The sequence below is a fragment of the Drosophila santomea genome, chromosome 3R (assembly GCF_016746245.2).
Source record: "Drosophila santomea strain STO CAGO 1482 chromosome 3R, Prin_Dsan_1.1, whole genome shotgun sequence".
Lineage (NCBI taxonomy): Eukaryota > Metazoa > Arthropoda > Insecta > Diptera > Drosophilidae > Drosophila > Drosophila santomea.
This window is the reverse complement of record NC_053019.2, coordinates 28,741,405-28,760,109: the sequence shown is the minus strand read 5'-3', so window position 1 is coordinate 28,760,109 and position 18,705 is coordinate 28,741,405. Positions and strand designations below refer to the sequence as shown.

Here is an 18,705-nt window from a genome sequence, read left to right as displayed (position 1 = left end):
TAAATCAATGCAGCAAATTATGATAAATTATTATTTATTATATGCCAAGAAGTGCGAGAAAGGCGAATAGCAAATCTATTTTCATTAAAAGGACTGACAGCTACATTTTCTGTACCCATTGAACTTTTGGCAAATTCATATTCTTTTTTATTTATTATGCTAAAGTTTGTCTTATTATTTTGTTGATCCTTCTATTACGCACAAAGTTTGGCATATTTAAAGAACTTCATTATTAGCATGTTTGGCATGTTAAGACGATTTTAGATTCAGTGGATACTTGCGAGTTGCAATAGAATTTAAATACGTTATAACCTTTATTAGCTCTTTTTTATAAGTATTTCAATTAAAATGAATAACAGAAATTGCTTTCAAGCGACATTAATTTCATATCGACCACATGCAACAGCACAAACCAGGCAGCAAAAGACTTTTGCTTAAATGCTTTTGTGGCTGCCCCAGGAGCACATGCAGCGAACTGAAAAATGCAGTCCCAAACTGGTTTTTATTGCAACCGCAGAAGAGTAGAGGAGGGTATCGCACATACCATTCGCATTGGACTTGATTGCTGACTTTGTTTCTTGAACTTGGCCAAAGGCAAAAAAAAGAGTCGGCGCGACGTTCTGTTTGACTTTTGTTTTTGAAACCGGCAGCACGCTAGTGTTTGACTTTGAAATTTGAATGCACTGACGTAACGCGCGGCAATTGTTTTGGCCATAGAGCACACTATGTGGGACCGCGTCCGGTGCAGAAATTGCGCTACTGCCAGCTTCATAGGGGTCAATGTACGCTGTTCTATAGATATAGTTTATGACTATGTGGAAATTAATGTCACGATCATGGATTGATGGCATAGCCAGTGCATTCAATGAACTGCAAAGTGAACCTTATCCACTTATACCTTGCTAGAAATGTTTAATAACTTAAACTTAAATTCTATCGAGAGAAAAACTAATTTCAACGTGTTGGGAATAAGGTTGCAAGATAATGAAAATCAATTAAACGCAAACTGACTTTGAAAATCGTAACAAACTGAGTCCCTGTATCGAGTGATAGCTGTTTTCCAACTAGTTTCTCCGACTGCACGGCATTTTTGTCTGCGATTTTCGCAACAAATTTAGTTGCAATTCATGAGAAATGTTACGCTACGCTACGAGACAAGTGTTGTAACTTTTCTCATGACCAACAGCGATCAGTCATCTGGCAAAGTGTGTTGTAGTTTTTGTGGCCAAAATGGTCAACGTACTCTTCGTGGTCTTAGGAGCCGCAAGTGGTTAGACTAGTCTAGCGACTCTTGTCCACAGGCTGTTGGTCGTGCCTGGTGCTAGACAGCCGAGAATGGCTGCGTCAGAATCTGCATTCTTGAGAGGTCATTTAAATGCCCAGTCAGCCAGCGAATCTCTTCACTGAATGAAAATATTTCATACTCTCATTTTCCCAATATCTTAACGTCCCTTATATTTGTAAATGTCGAGCACCACATTGTATATCTAAACCTTTTTCTATAATACATTATTTTCTAACTCAATAACGAGTTAAATATTAAAAACTGAAAGTACTATCCGCAAGCATATCCAGTAAAATTGCGCATCAGTTCTTGCTGTGCCGTCTGCTGCGCTGATTTGCCGCCGGAAGTTGGCCAGAGCTGCTCTGTTTGCTGGCCAACTGACTGCTGGCTTACCGAGCCATCTGCCGATGCCACTCTTCTACGACTGTTAATCAACAGTCAAAAGCTTTGTGGGCTTAACAGCTCTCTCCCCTTCGACCTTTTCGCAGACTGTTGGCATTCGTTGGATCCTTACCCCTTCGAGCTTCCTGTTGGCCAAGTTGGCCCCTCTATTAGTATAACAGTGGGGAGGTATTCCCAATTCGGTGCGAGTTTCCTAAAACCGGTTTCCTCGCACACCAGTTGCGCATTTATTATGCATGGAATCGTGCGGCATGCCACTTCTTCCTGTTGCTTCTCTGTTTGTGTGCCAAGTGCTTGTGTCCTATGAAGCTCGGAGCTTGGAACTTGGCTCCGTGCCTGAGCAAACCAGCCACATTTCTCCGCCCCGCACTTGCCCTTCGGCACGATTGCGATCAGTTTCTGTTGCCTTTTCTCTTTCTGTTTTTGTCTTCGTCTGGCTCGTTAAACCTTGGCCTTGAGGCCCTTAAATGACGCGCTATCGACGAAATAAACACAAAAAAAAAAATTGAAGAAAACGAGTAAGAAAATTATTTCAGTGGCTGTTGCCAAACTGGCTTTAGACAGCTTCTCTACTTTTATAATTCTGCCTAAGCGTATTGTTCCCTCACGCTAAAAATTCCGACTTGTTATAAAGATTTCAAATTTAAACATTGATCCTTTCTAATCTAAAGGTATAGAAAGCAATCATGTTATTCTCATTTGGGTTTGCGTAGTGTGGACTTAAAGAAGAATGTACTTGGTCAAAAACCAATCTCCTCCCTTCCCCATTTGTCTTTTGACAAGCTATGTCCTTCTCACAATTCCGTGAGAATGGAGACTTCTTATCTATCTGCCGAATAAGACCGACTGAAGCTGCTGCCTAGAAACTAAAATCCTGGCTTGGCCTTCGCTTTCATTGTGTGTGCTGGTCTGGCTTCATCTACTTCTCTTCCATCTGTGTAGCTGACTCAGCTTAAAGCCAAGGCAAAGCGTCAGTAGTAGTCTTTTTTCTTATTCGTTCTTGATTTCATATAAATTCATTGTTTGGGAAAGTTTTTCTGAACATTGCAGCTCATTAGCCGTTAGTTTCATTTAAAGCAAAGCACAAATGCACCGGCTGTACACTCAGAATTGTGAGCACAATAAATCAGAGTTTAAAAAGTGAAACCAACAGAATGCAGCCATGGTCTCGGCCATATAATTCCTTCCAATCAGTGCAACCCCTTCGCCCCAAGCATTCTCTCTTAGCTGCTACGCGAAGGTCGGCAAAGGTAAGCTCGGCTACAGATCCAGCTCCTTATTACATTTTCCATTGTTGGCTCGGCTCCTTGCCAGTGTCTATCTGCTGCACCTTCTTGATTTCGGTTACCAAATTATTTTTCGTAACGGCTTTTGACTGCATCTTCGCTTTTGTACTCAAAGACAGGATTAATCTGAATATATTTAGATTGCAGATTGTTTACCTTAACATATATATTAAATATTATATTATTGATATTAAAATAGAAAAAATCACGTATATTACAAATATTTTAATTGGAGAACTATTTAGGCTAGAACAAATTAAAGTTTTAAAACTTGCTCGGCACGTAGTTAGAGAAAACTGAATTCCATATTACCCAAAATCTTTCTATTTCAACTGTTTCTTACTAATTGTTTTGGTAATCCTTTTCGCCGTAAATGGATCTTAAACCTCTTTTAGTTTTCATCACTAATGTCATTTGGTTGCCGTCAAATTGTATTCTAAAGTATGGGTTGTTTATGTAGAAGTTTTATTCAAGTAAAAATAATCGTAACAAAAGAAAAAAAAATCTTTTGAAGTGTATTATGGTATCAGTGTCATCTCTTCGAAGGACTCTCCAGTGATTAATGCAAATCTGCTTAGGCAGCATTCAGCGCTATTCACGCAGCCTGTACCTCACACTTGTCTTAAATTAGGCATATAACAAGTTTTCTTTTGATGGCTGAACAAAAAAATGAGACAAGTGGGGAATGGAGCATAAAATGAAATACTTCTGTCAAGTGGCAAACATAATGCTTTCTTCCCAAATCACGCTAATGAAAAGCTCTGGCGACATCAATACCCGGGAATAAGGACTCAGGAAGGAACGATGCAAGTGGAGAGGTAAATAAACTTAAAAAGTCCCACTTGATGTGGGTGGCGCTATATTGGGTGAGTGGTCATTCAGTCAGTCAGTCAGTGTGCCAGGATATGCCAAGTAGTTGTCGCCCACGCCTGGATTCCTTTTGGCCTCCTTGAGCTCGGCGGGTTGATTCTCGACCCAATCCGCTTAGCGAACTCGGCTTGTTGTTGTCCTTATTGGTTGTAAGTGGTTACAATGAGATTATGCTTCATTAAGCGGCCGGGCCAGGACTTTTTGCCTTGGCTCCTGCACTGGGACTCGTTCGCAAATCATAACGAGCTCTCTGCGCGCCATTAGCGTCACTCTGGCTGGCGATAATAGCCAAAGCACTTGGACTAATGGACGACGTGGCTGCCCTGCTTCAATTGATGCAATTGCAAAATGTTTTCCAGACTTTTCGCCACGCTCACATACAGGTACTGGAATCTCAGATATGCAGTCTGCTTAAATCCTTAGACTCTGCCGTTCACGGTCATGATGATGATGTAGCTGTTGTGGTGGCTGATGCAATGGTAACTCCCTTCCCCTTTTATGCGGCTCTCTCTGAATTCGCCTCGTGATCCCTCCGATTCTTCGCCACAGCGCTGCAAAATGCCTGTTGCCAAAGTTGCCAAACTTGTTTCATTTGCGGTCCAAATATAATTGCGGCTGCGTTGAAACTTCATGCGCTTTATCTGCACTGAGGACAAAATATTGCTGTAATATAGCTATTATAAACAATATATATATTTTTTTCTTAATTTCATGTACGAATAGGTCATGTTCAAACCATAACCAATAACCATAGACGTTTATTAATTCGAATTTTTAAAGCTGTCGCTTTTTGTTCTCTGTGCACCTTCCTTGCTGCATTACTGTTTATATCAGGTTTCTCCTCTGGCTGATGCTGTATTTAAGCCCTTTTTTTTTAGCTGGAATTTCGTTATTGAGAATGTTTCACTGTTGCCCTGATAAAAGGCGTTCATGAGAGATTTCATTGGTTTTGGCTTAAGTCTGGGCTTGGTGTGGAAATGGAAACAGTATAAGCATTTGCGTTAGGTCAATGAGTGAAATAAGGTGACTCCAAGTAAACAGTTTATTTATTGTTGTTGAATCCATAAAAATGCTATAAGATTTTGAAAATTCCGTTATAAATAAGATTCGAATAAAAATGTGTGGCTTACACGACAAAGTTCATGGTCAATAGCCCACAGCAACATGCAACTGATTATTTCCCTCTTTAAAACTTAATGTTCCGTGCTCCACTGAACTAGAGAACGGAATGAAGATTTCGGCGGGGACTTGCTCTTAAGAATCAATTATCTTGTTGATATCATGACGAGATTAAATCGGAGCTGGAAAATGCGGAAGAAATAATAATTATAAGAAGAGACGAACAAAAGAGATCGCTGAATAAATTATGTTCCCCAGGGAATTCCACCACTCAAGTTGCATATTCCAGCTGCTTGCTTTCGGCAACATGAATTTGAGTTAAAATAAACCAAGTGACAGCCCCGGCTGACTATAATTCTATTGCCATGTGGTTAGAAGGAGCTATAGCTTAATACCAAAAGGGGACTGGCCACCATAGAGGCGACACATACCAGTGGCGAATTATGGCCAAGAGCCGTTGTGGAAAGAATGCCGTGAGCCAAGTTAAGCTCAAAAGGAAGCCACGAGAAGTAGAAGCCAAAGCGGAGCATCTCTTGCAACTTGCATGTGTCTCTGTCTACTGCTATATCATCTTCTCTGTCTGTGTTGAGCGTCATGCAGTTCTGCCGTTTTTACCATTTAATGCACTTAGGAAAAACGTTATATAACTTATACTTAAATTAATCTGTTATTTTAAGTGGTGTATTGAAAATCGAATTGTGACGAAAGATAACGAACCAAACCGAAAATTTAAAGTTGTATTTTCGTTTTTGATAAATGTTTGTGTTAAATATTTAAGCTAATTTGCGTTCTCCGAAAACTTTCAGTGCGCAAGAACAAGCAAACGCCCAGCCAAGAAAATACTTGGCGCAGAAGAAATATTCGAGTGAATTAAAATGTGGCAAGTTGACTGTTTCGTGCATTTAGTTGCTGGTTCGTTGGCTGACTCCATCTTACCTCGTTCCTTCGGTCTTTTATTCTTCTATTCTGCTGGTAAGTCGCCAGATTCGCTTGGCTTCCTTTGCCGACCGAAGGTGCAACTTAAAGTTGGACTTGGGGTGGGACTTGGGCTAGTAAATGCTGTAACCGCATATTTCTCTCCAAAAACATTCGACTTGCACCTGAATGTCGTCTGCGGTCCCAAGAGCTCTTCGTTGTTTCGGTTTATACCTTGGAAACAATGGCTTGCAGTTGGCGTGTTGCACGACTTAAATTTAAAGGCGAATTTTAAAAAAGCAAAGTACTTAATTTTTAATTTGCAACATGTAAGTTACAACATAACTGTATAAGTTTAAGTAACTCAAAAAGGTCATACATTAAGTCGAACTCTTTTAGTGCAAGTACCGTGAATTCGTCTATTTTTTTTAGGACAAAATACCATTTTCTTTAAGGGTATTTAAGACTTCGACTAATGTACCAATATTCCAATGTGTTTCCAGTACGATCCTCGTCCGCTACCTCGGCGCACTTGAATGGCCAAGTCAACTTCACAGAGAGCTGGCTTTCTTGACTGCTTCTCCCGTAGGTTGTTTGTTGGCCATTCGTAGCTGGGCTCTATCAACTATTCGCGGCTCAGCGAGACGCTTCCGAGATTGAGATTCATGGCCTGTTGCATGCCTGAGCCATTCGACTAACTGCTACTTCTTTCCCTGCCCACTCCTCTGGCCAACCTCAAGGCAACTTGGCTATCAGAATTATGCGGCTGCAGCGGAAAAACACACATAAATAAGCGGGTACATCCACATGCTTTGAGCCATACGAACTTATGCATTTTCCTTGAGTCTGATGTGGGATGTTGCTGCTGCAAATTGCACATGGACAGCTTTGCTTGGCTGTACTTCGACTACTTGTTGCTGCAACAATGTTGCTAACAATAAGTCTATAAGGAAACCCTGTCAATGGTGTAGACATATTGTTTATCCAATTGAGCAAGGTTTTATTTACGCGTGGTCATACCATTTTCGGTCACCAATTTTTATGGCTTAATCAAAAATCTGCATGAAATTTATTTTGTTGCCCCGGCTTGTGTTTTTATTCTCTCTGCAGGTAAGCTGTGCTTTACAATTCCTTACTACTACCCATAGTACTTTCAACAAAAAAATAACGTAATCGAGGCTAATACGGGCTTATACTGAAGGGCTGGTCCAGGGATAAGGGGTAAACACAAACGCAAATCATTTAACGGGCCCAGCTTAGATTGGGGCGCATATTGTTTTATATGTGTCCCCACGATCCTGTGTACAAAAAGTACACTGGCAGAAATCTATCTAAGGCACACCATTTTCTATCAGATTGGAATCTTTGCAGAATGGGATTTAAAAATAATATAGAACAAAAATATAATAAATAGAAAATATCATAAAAAATGAAAGTGGGCTCGTGGATGTAGAAAGTATTCCATCTAAGAAATAGGTTTACCAATACACCTAAAATATCTTTCCCAGTGCAGAGTTGCCAGTAAATTGCGCGTAAATCCCATAAACCGTTTACAACTACAACAGCTCTCATCGCCGTCATCGATGACGATGCTGTTGCTGTGACCTTTGTCGTTGATATAGCCGCAACTGCCGCCTGCAACAATAACAAAACGATTTTTATGCACACAGCCATTGCTCCGTCGCCGGTTTTAACGCTCCTCTAAAAACGTTATTTCTATCGGAGGGGCTGATGATACGCCGAACCAACCAGCTGACAAAGCTAAATCCCTTGATTTGCTTTACGTTCAAAAGTCCCTATAAAAATCGAGCAAGTACTGTAAATAAAATATACAGTTATTAGTTAAAACATAGAAATGAGATGTCGTTTTATTCCCCCTCCAAATCAATCGTCCCATTTCCATACTGGTGAAAGATAAAGTGCATTAACGATTTAGCCTGTGTGCGTGATTATATTTTGCACATCCTCAGAGGTGGGTTTTGAGCTCATAAAATTTAAGGGTTTTGATGACTATTATTTTCTCTTTGCTTTTTGAATGATCAACCCATTGATTTACTCGTAGGGCAAAATCTAGGTTGTTAAAATGCAATGCTTGCTTGATTCGTTGAATTATTATTTTGCAACGTTACAGCTAGATCTTTTATCGCGTTCTCTAATTGTTTCGTTTAACAGCCTAATCCTTTTCTCGAAGCGATTTGGTATGAACAACCAGCTGAGGATAATGTTATCTGATTCTCGTCTTATCAGAAAGCTCTGAGCAGGGCTTTTACCTAACAGTCGATAGTAACCCCACAGCTTACTGTTAAATAAAACTACCCCTCACAACAAATTCTTTTCGCCAATTTCCCCTCATTTGGGGGTTTGCCACCCTCCATCAAACTGCCGAAAGCACACTTACAAACCCGCATACCTACGCATAATTTTCACCTTGGCGTCATGCGCTCTGCCAACGTTCGGAGTCGCCGTCGGCTGGTGTACGTCGGGAAAGATTTTTTCGGCTTTCCGGTTCGCTTTCGCTTCGTCAGCCTTGGCCGAGCTTTTCGCTTTTCCGAACTTCGGTGTTTCCCGCTACGTTTTGTGGGGTGGCAAATGCTCACCTGAATGCCGAGCGAGCTTCGGTGTTGTGGGGGTGTTTTTGAGCCACCCTCTTTTGCCACATTTCCGAAGCAGGTGTAACAATTATTATTTTCTCGTTGATTTCGCTGCCGACGTCGTTTTGGCTTTTTTTTTTTTGGTACTCTCGTAGCTGTCTGCCTCTCGCTCGAACATTTTGGCCCTTTCGCTTGCACCTTTGTCGTTTGGGTGGCGCACACGCATGGCGCATGCATTTGCTGTCTCACGTAGAAGTGCTCGTGTGCGTGAGTCCTGCCTTTGTGTGTCTATGTGTGTGCCAGTAATGTTACTGCAACAATTGGCGTTACAAGAAAAAAAACTAAAAATAAGGGGTATCTGGGAGACATCTTTCGGGTAGTTCCTCCCAATGGTCACCTCCACTTGCGATCCTCAAAAGACTTATACGGATAGGCTCGAAATATATATAGCATTATGTACATACATACATATATTCTTATAAAAGTTCGTATAAGTGCTCGTTGTGACCCGCTGAAAGTAATTATTTGTTAATTGCGCACCTGAAAAATTCACCGAGACGGCGAACTATACCCATCAGGTAGGGGAACAACGGCTGAGAGAGTGAGAGCGAGACGCTGAACAGGAGAAGGCCTGAAAGGTGTGCTACTGATGACTCGTTTTTATACCGCCTTTTTTCGGAGTCTTCGCTGCGAAGAGGAGAAATGCTGCTCACGACAGCCGATTCCGGCAGCGTTTCGTGGCCATTCGTATCGGCCGCGTTCGTTCTTTAAGCCCGAGTCCGGTTCATGGGCCCACTGTTGCTTTATTTTGGTTAGCACTCGTCGCTGTTCTGCCGCTGCCGACGCAGCAGCAACAGATTCAATCCCGGCAGCGACTGCAGCTGCGGCAGAGGAATCGGCGTCCGACTCCGAAACAAAAAGGTATATTACCTTAGAATGCCATTCGTTCTTACTTCAGTCTTCGTACAGTCTTTGCTTTAACCCGTTCCAACTCTGTCCGCCGCTCAGCTCGTTGGCTCTCTATAGGAATCGAATCGAATCACCTAGTATAACAGCAGCAGTAGCATCAGGTCGGTAGCCCACGTTGTTCCCCGGTTTCGTTCCGTTCAGCCATCATTGAAAGTTGGCGTCGCAGTCGCAGTTGCCGTCGCTGCCTACGTCCCAAACCAACCACCGCCACACGCCACACGCCTCCGCCAACGCCAGCGACATCCTCTCTACCACCTCTGGTAGCACCATCAGCAGCAGCAGCAACAGCACGGCAGCAGGAGCCACAACCAGCACCAGAACACTCTCACACACTCTCCACTCACTGACGAATTTCAATATCCAAATCAAAGTCGGGTTCAAATCGAAAACAGCCGCAACAGCAGCAACAACGCCTCGCAAACAGCACGCGGATAATGATAAAAAGAAAATAACACGCGCAGTTCGCATCCAGTGCCCGACTCGAACAGATCACATCAGTCCAGATCCCAGTCCCCGAGAATATTTTAATCGAAGCTTCAAAAATTCACTAATTGAAAAGTAAAATCGACTCGACTTCCGGCTTTGTGGTGTTTTCACTTTTCGCGCGTGTCAATCAAATAAAAAAATCTTCAAATATAAAACTATACTTTAATTTTCGTTACCCAGTGTCTTTATCGCACCTTGCGCTTTCTGAAATGTAAGAAAAAATAAATAAACAGCAAGAACATAACAGAATAAAGAATATTTTGTGCTCACAAACGTAATAATTTAACAATAAGCGAAGAACGAGCACGAGCAAAGCGAACCAAAAATTGCTGGCAAAAGTTCGTTGCTCGAGAGCCGCTCTCCAATTCTTGGACCGCTGATATTTCCTATAGGCCTTGGCAACAACAAGTTCTGAGCCATCATCAGTCTTTCTGTTCTCTACGTTTAAGCCAGACATAGGCTAAGACATTTCAGAACCGGCAAAACCAAGAGCGTCGCCAACAAAGAAACACGTTTTTGTGTTTGCAAGCCCACAAAAAAATCGGGAAAAAAATAAAAACGAAAATAAAGGAAAGAAAACACGAAACGACAACCGAAAAAGAAAGACGAAAAACAAAATAGCAGGCAAAAAAGCAAACGTATTCCTCTCTGTTAGCTCCGACTCGAGTCTACTTCTGGCCATAAAACCTTATGGCTTGCGTTCCAATAGGCCGCACACAATCAGCCGTAGTCAGCATAGACGCCATCCCCTTGGCCACTTGTCGCTGCTGCTGTTGGCGTACTAAGTACGCTTTCATATAATTCCCGTAGTTTATTTTTATTGTTGCAATTACACGTTGGCGGAGTGCTAGGGAGACAGCGATCGGCCCACGCAATGTTTCACGGGCTTGAACTCTCTCCATGCTTCTTACCTGTTCTTGCAGCGGGCGGCTGTGTGACTCAACAGCAAGAAGAAAAGCAACAGCGGCACAACAAACCGGTAACGCTGAAGAAATTTCGTGCGTGTTAAACAGAAACTAGGGAAAGAGAGAGAGACCCAGGGGCTCCCGCTTGCCTCTCCGCCTTAAAACGTGTTTTTCACAACTCACAAAAAGTTGTAAAGAATGTCTCATAAAAAAGTTCAATTATTTACACACTTGAAGCGTACAATAGAGCACAAGATATTCAGAATCGCAAAATATTCCCTGATTTTTTTGCCTTTGTTCCAGAGCCATAATTACAAGACCCGCAAGGACAGCAATAAACCAAACAAAATTATTTATTAAAAATAAAATCAAGAGAGCTCACCACAATAAAAAAAAACCAAAAACTTCATTCTACATCCAACTTCAACGACTCTGACTCGACACTTAATTGGTAATAAGAGTAAATTATTATTAAATATTTACGTCCATTGTGTTTCGTTTGGTTGTTTCTTATTTTGTGCAGTGCCATTTTTCGTTTTTGTATTGATATTCACTTCATATGGCTTATTTCCTCGATTTCTTGGACCTTCATGTTTGGCTTTGAATTGGCAAGATAATATGCGAAAGTAAAATTTTCAAATTTGATTCCATTTATTTATATGAATTCGATTTTATTTCCTGCCATTTACCTCACAAGAAAATAATTACACAAATTTTACAAATCTATTGACCAGCAATCAGAAACTGACAAGTCCCAGCATAAATGAAATAAAACTAGAGCTAAAGGCAACCAATCTCCATACGTACTTCGTGGTATTTTTCTTAGCCCAATACAATCCCTCTCCGAAACCCGCCCCGCCCAAAAACCCATCAGCCATCAACACTACCGAATAGAATTCATTAGGAAATTAAAACTGAAGAAAACAAAGTAATAACAAAGTAAAACAATACAGAAAGGCACAAAACAAGAAACAGACAAAAGTGGTGAATTGTTGCTAAACAAAATTCCAGTCGGTACGAAGCAGTATTTTAAATTATATATACGAGCTAAGTGTAATAAAGAGATATTTACAAAAACAGATCCTGTTAAGACATACACGAAAGAATTGCAAATTTTATAGCAATTTATGAATCAAAATATATATTTGGATCTTCTGCTGTTAATTTTGAGCGTAATTTAAAAGGGAATTTAAACTCTATATAGAGGTGGCCGGCAATCAATAAACAAAGGTGACCACAGAAAAAAACTGCACGAACAAGAAATCGGAAAAGGTGATAGGCAAATAAGTCGAAGGTAACGACGTTAGAAAAGTGAAAGAATGCAAAGGTTGTTAAATTGAAAATTAAGTATAAATATTTACAAGGAGCATACAAAATCCGTTTAATAGCTACATATCAGCATCAAAGGACGGCAAACAAACAATTAGAAAGCACTTGAAAGAATTTCCAGAAAAAAGAAAGAAATCAAACAAAAGTAGAAGGAATAGTTATATAAATATTAATGCTACTCAACAATCAAACCAGCCCCCAAATTAACCCGAAAGTAAAGCAGAGTAGCATATTTTAAATAGTTAAATCCTGCATTTGCCTACTGACAACGGTTGTATGAAGGCATAGAAAAGTCAATTTTGTAGTTTATAAGCAAGCAGTGTCAATCAATCTCAATCACTTTCAATCGACTTGGAAAATAACCACTGACCGATTTTCCTAGCTTCGACTGCTCTATCATACAGTAAGGGGTTAACGATTTTAAGGGAATAGGTTTAAAGTGGGATCGCCGGGTCTAATCAATGCCTCGATCGACAAGAAATCGCGTTTTGACAATCACACGAAATTAGCGTATTTCATATACACATCAGATATAGCGCCTACGCGCGTAATATAGGATTTATATACATTCTTCTCTACATCATATATTTATGAAAACAAAAGTTTTTCTAGCCTAGGCACTTTACAGATCTTAAATCGAACCTGTATTCTATGACAATCTCTAAGACAAACACTCTACTCCAAAAAACTCTAAGGCTTAAAAATAATTAAAGCGGTCTTTACAATCTACAATCATCTTACAATCAATCGCAACTTCAAACAATCTTTAAACGGTTTTCATATCTCTAAATACATATTTATGAACGTCTAAAATATTATTCAACCGCAGTAGTGATATTTAGCATATTAACATTTTTAATTACACTTTAAAATACGCTCAAAATCAAAAAAAAAAAAGCAAAATAAAAGAAATAAGTAAAATCGTGTTAGCTGATTGTTTTGTCCATCGAATTAGCGAAGCAACAATTTGCGTAAAGCTTTACGTCACAATATTGGTAAAACAAAAAATATCGAAAACTAACTCAATTGGCATTATATAGAAACCATAAGCAGAGATCATATATTCACCAAATCACAAAAACCAACAAACCCTGTGCAATTTCCTTAAAATCAAAACCTGTCAAGAAAATACCAAAAATAAAAAATTAAAAAAATCCAATACTTCAAACGCGCCAAAAAGAAAAAGCTCTCGAGTAACAACCAAGTGCTAAAATTAGAAGCGGAGAAATTTAATCAACATTTGTTGCCAATAAAACTGTCATCATTGCTGCGTTAACAGAAAACACGGCGTCAGCAGCGATTGCAGCGCTCAGTATCAGCAGCAGCTCTCAAGCGTCGCTTGCCGTCAACGCCCCCGCCACACCCACACCGCCGCCCGCTTCGTCAGTGGCAGGAGCAGCAGCTACGGTAAAGAACGAGATCGTTGCATCCGATTCGGCCGAATCCTCCCCTATACAAGATTTAATAATGGTAAGCGCCGCCAAAATCAAACTACCGAATCTTCACTCGATCATCAAAAAATCGAATCGAAAAATTAGAACCGCTAAACTAACTGTCAAACAAAATGAGTATGAATTCGATATCAGAATAATCTTGATAAAACAATATGGCAACAGTTTTACTAACTAAAAATATATATGAAACTTGTACAGTTTACTATGCAAAAAGCCAATTATATGCCTAAAATTATTTTTTTGTTTAACTTTCTCTGCCATAATTAATCTATATTGCTAGCCTACCTAATATATTTCGAAAAATTTCAGAAGTTTTTAATGTCAATGGGGTTAGATTGAGTTAATCTTTAATTTTAAGTTGTACTTAAGTTAATTCTTTTATTTTATCTGGGGAACTAGTTTTACTTTTAATACTTTATTTTACGCCTTCCTCTGCGATCGTGTATATAGGTTATTTTTAGATTCTGTTGCCAGCTAAACCATTGACATTAAAATCTAATTAAACGAAGCTGAAGCTCACCTCATGATTTGGTCACATAAACTTTCACAACTTCTTTGCTTAAGCTGTTCTTTCAAGTGACCACGTTGTGAGCGGACCTAGATCTTTTACAAATTGGCCAAATCTTTGTGCTAGTGCTACTGCTTCTGTCTCTGTTACTGTCTCTCTGTATCGGTCTTTCTCTGCCTATGGTTCTAATTGTAGTTTTACCTATCCACTATCCACTGGTAGCGCTCGCTGAAAACTATCACTGCTATCGCTCTCACCTGATTTCTTTATCTAAACCTCAACTCTCGAATCACTCTCTTTAGCTCACTTCTTCTCCAGCCCACGAAACACGGTTTATAATTTTAGACGAATAATATCGAAACAGTTCAGTACATCCCAAACACACTTTAGTTGGTTCCGATTTGTTTTGTTTTTTATTTGCGGGGAAACAGAAGATCCAATTCAAAAACCAAACTGAAACCAAAACAGAACCCTCGCCAAAACCAAATACAACAAATAATCTAAACCCACCACGCACAGCAAATGCAATTGTTGCACGCACCGCCGTCCACGCATCCGCATCCACATCCGCATCAGCATCCGCAGCATTCGGCAGCCTCAGCCGCCGCCTATCAGGCCATGCAGGTGCACCAGCAACAACACCAACAGCAGCAACAGCAGCAGCAGGCGGCCGTCTTTCACCACCAGGTTGCAGCCATTGCCGCCCAGCAGCAACAACAGCAACAGCAGGCGCAAGTGCAACATCAGCAACAACTGCAGCAGCAGTTCCACTACCAAGCCCAGGCTCAAGCTCAAGCACAGGCCATGCTGCAGACGTATATGCAGCTTCAGGTGAACAGTGCTGTAGGTGTGACCACCGCCCCCGCCACGCCTACCAAACCGGTGGCCGCCCAGATTCCGGGCGCGATCTCCGGACCGATTGCAGGTCCGGTTCCTGTATCTGTGCCGACACAGTTCTTCACGGCGCCGAGCACTCCATTGACCATCATTCCGGCGGCGGCGGTGGCCTCGTCAGCTATGTTCGCTACCGCGGCCACGCCCACTTCGGCGGCCACCACTCCGACCAACAATGTAAATAATACAGTTAATCTATCAGCCGTATCTAGAACTACTACCACTACTACTAAGAAGCAGCCGCAGGCAGTGGCGGATGCAGTCCTGAGCGCCGTCGGCGGTAATGTTGGCGCTGCAGTGGGTGGCGGTACAATATCCTCCCTTCTGGGGCCACAACCACTGCCGATTATGCCCCATCACTTACCACTGGCCAGCGTTCGGGGCTGCAGCAGCGCCAGCAGCGGCTGCAGTTCTGCATCTTCTGATTGTTCTATGCCATCGCCAACTTCACTACACTTATCTTCTCCTAAAAAGGTTTGTGTGTTCAGTAAAAAAAACTCTATAAAACAACTCTCTCCTCAGTTTTCTTTGAGTTTTCCTCTACTCATTTACCTATCGAGATGTAGATAGTAACCGTTGCCCACTAACACTTTTTCTCATGCATTGCCTGACGTTTTGGAAACCTTACAGTTCTTTCATGCTCACTAATTCCTAATAACCGAATTTTTCATCACTCACCGCAGTAGCTCATTTTGTTGCCTTTCCTCATTTGTTGTCGTGCTCATAGTCGTTGTCGTTGTTTTTTTAGATGTATTTCAGATTTTATTGATTGATTTGTTTACCAATAAATTACGTAGTATTAAGACTATTAAGCTAGTAATAAATTAATATAATACACCCTCACAGACCAATTTTACAGTTATTGATCATTTCTCTCTGGACAATCCGGGTTGTTTGCATTGCAAATGTGTTCACACTAGGAACAGTTTTATTCCTTACCTACATCGTGCTTAACAATAAAAAATAAGATTTTATTTGCGTAAATCGAAGGGGCTCTGACTTTCAATGCTTTTCATTCCTCTGTGAGAGTGTGAATTGAGGGATAATTAAATGCCAATTATGTGCAATTATATATAGGTATAGAAAACTGACCCTTTTTCTTGCCTTGCTTCTTAGGCCTTTCTTATTGGGCCACGTCTGCTAAAGGGTCTTTTTTGGGTTGTGAGTAAATTGCGCGCAATAAAATAAAGTGCAACCGCTCGACCAGCTGACTGGCATACAAATTAGCCTCGGATCAGGGATTCGACACAAATTAATGGACCTAATCTGAACTTTGTTAGAAGTTTGTAAATTTCGAGAAGAGCAAAAACATAAAAAATGTAGTAAAATTATAGTTGCTGTTTGAGTGGTTTTATTATTTTATCAGTAATAACTATCGCGTTCAAGAAGAGCCTTAACCGCAATTGTTTGGCCAGCACTTACGATTTGTCCTGGCCAACTGTTTTAGTTCACCTCCGCATACTCCCGCTTTTTGGCCTCCTCTCCCCCGTCGACAACATGTCGTCCATATTGATTAGTTGGCGTTGAAATGTCGCTGCAATTTGTTGGCGCAAACTGCAGCGCGAAAGGCATAAAGTTGTACCTCCACGTCACTTACTTCTGGCAAAATAAAGGCCAGTTTTGACCCTCTTGCTCCGCTTTCAGTTGTATTTCCCAAGCCGTGGACACAAGTGAAACAAACGTGCCATGTGCTGTAAGTCTATAGTGCCACAATGCTCCGTGTACGGTGCTGCGTATCGCCCTTTGTGTTAGGTGTCCAAGTGCGTATGTGTGTTCCATTAGTTATTCTAACAGCCAAGCTGGCAAAACCTACGAGCAACGTCTGCCACATTTATTATCGATTTATCGTGGGCAGAAACTCCTTGCTTTGCTACTGCAATTACCCCTCGACCCTCATTAATGTTTAAACTGTACTTAAATGACTCTATTATGTGCTTCCCCTTTTTACACACCAGCCGTCCACGTTAAATTATCTGTAATTGATTTTGTTTAACATACGCCCCTACAATACCTAACACCCCTGCCCTTATCCATTAGCCAATTTAAATGTTGATTTTAGTCTTTCGCTTAATTTTCGTGCGATTTTCCATGTGGCCGTCATTAAATGCAGTCATTCGTTCATGAAAGCATTTTGTGATTAAATATTTTTCGCATCGATCTCCTTTGCATTGGCTGTGTGTAATTATTATTGTTATGGGGCAACAAATACCTCTGTTTTGTTTTTAGTAATTATCGCAAAAACGAAATACATTTATATTTTAATGTATTTGTATTTATTTATATGGCTCAACAAAGCTCTTTTCCTCTTTTTCCACCTGTACTGCTCGTTGTGGCAAATATTTTTGCCAATAGAAACAAATGCAGATAACTGACTGAGCAAACAGCTTGGAAACCGAGGCGCATGAAAACAACCCCTAGGTGCTAATAAAGACCGCGAAACAAATCCTGCAAACCGCACGATAAATAAAGATATTGACAATGAAACATGAAAGATTCTGCAGCGAGGGCAAATAGAAAATTGTTCAAATTAGGAAGTGTGCTTGGGGATTCGAATAAACAAGCCGGACGGCGGCAACTTCGTGGGAAAAGCGGTCGCAAGTGGCACGACCTCATCAACGAACTCGCTTTGAAGTGTTGAAGTCAGTCAGCCTGCACTTCTAATAATAATCCGCAGAACTGGCGGCCCTCGGCAAACTTACGAACGCTCAAATAAACTTTTTAAATTTAAAAATTCATCAAACTTTCAAGCCGGGCCGACAAGTCAAACAAACTAGATGAGCTCTGGGAGGGGTCAACATGCTAAAAAAAAAAAAAAAAAACAGAAGTGTATATATATATATATATATATATATATATATGAAGAAAAAATTACATTAATCCGTAATCGAAAAACTTGACTCGGATACGGCAAAAAGTTTTAGCTGTGCGTTGAAATACATAACATTTGTTGTAATAAGCGATTTACGACTACGCTGCGTATAAAGTATTTTCAACTACAAAATTTCAATTATCCTCCTGTGTTGGGGATCGTCCGGTAATAAAACAATTTGAAATTTAAATGCACCGGAGACAAAGTTCTCTTTTCCCCAAAAAATTATGTCAAGAAGTGGGACAGGCAATATGTTGCCCAAAATAAGTGAGGGCAGGCAGAAAGAAAATGCTTCGTGCTTGCATCAAATTGAGATGAGAAAATAAAATTCAATAAACTCTTGTTAAGCACGCAGTGTTACAGCAGTAGGGAAGCGGTACGACAGCAGGAAGGGGACAGCAGCTGCGTGCTCAGAAGCAGGACAACGTTTTAAATATTGACAGCTACAAAAGGGAGTCCGTTTTCCGCCCGTCCTATCTCTGGGATCCCTGATGACGAGGCTGCCGAGTAAATAGATAAATCAACCCCAGAGACATGTACACCAAGAATTTTTGCATTGATCAAAGCTGGAGCCGGCTCACCAGGGTGCAAAGGGGGTGGGTCCAGAACGGGGGACAGGACATATTGCCTAAGCATTGTTATGATTTATCCGCCCTCAATCGATTTTCGTAGCACACTTTTTGGTACTGACGAAATTTCATTTCTACTGATGAGGTCTCCTATGATTGCGCTAATCCGAGAGTCCGCAACTTATGCTAAGATTGTTGTGCAATGTCGGTGTTGAAATTAAAACCTTTAAGGAAAATGTAAACCATGTTTGTTG

General features: G+C 40.8%; 1 protein-coding gene across 13 annotated transcripts in view; it reads left to right on the top strand.

Annotated features, from left to right (window-relative positions):
* Positions 1–18,705, top strand: part of LOC120454188 (polypyrimidine tract-binding protein 1) — a 128,575-nt gene that overhangs the window by 39,380 nt on the left and 70,490 nt on the right. Inside the window, exon 1 of one of the 13 annotated variants that reach the window (XM_039639278.1) lies at positions 13,337–13,627. The exons of the other annotated variants lie outside the window; for them this stretch is intronic. Within the exon in view, the coding sequence (XP_039495212.1) occupies positions 13,625–13,627 (3 nt within the window). The 5' untranslated portion in view covers positions 13,337–13,624. Of the gene's footprint in view, positions 1–13,336; positions 13,628–18,705 lie in introns of those variants that run through there. 13 annotated transcript variants of the gene reach the window in all.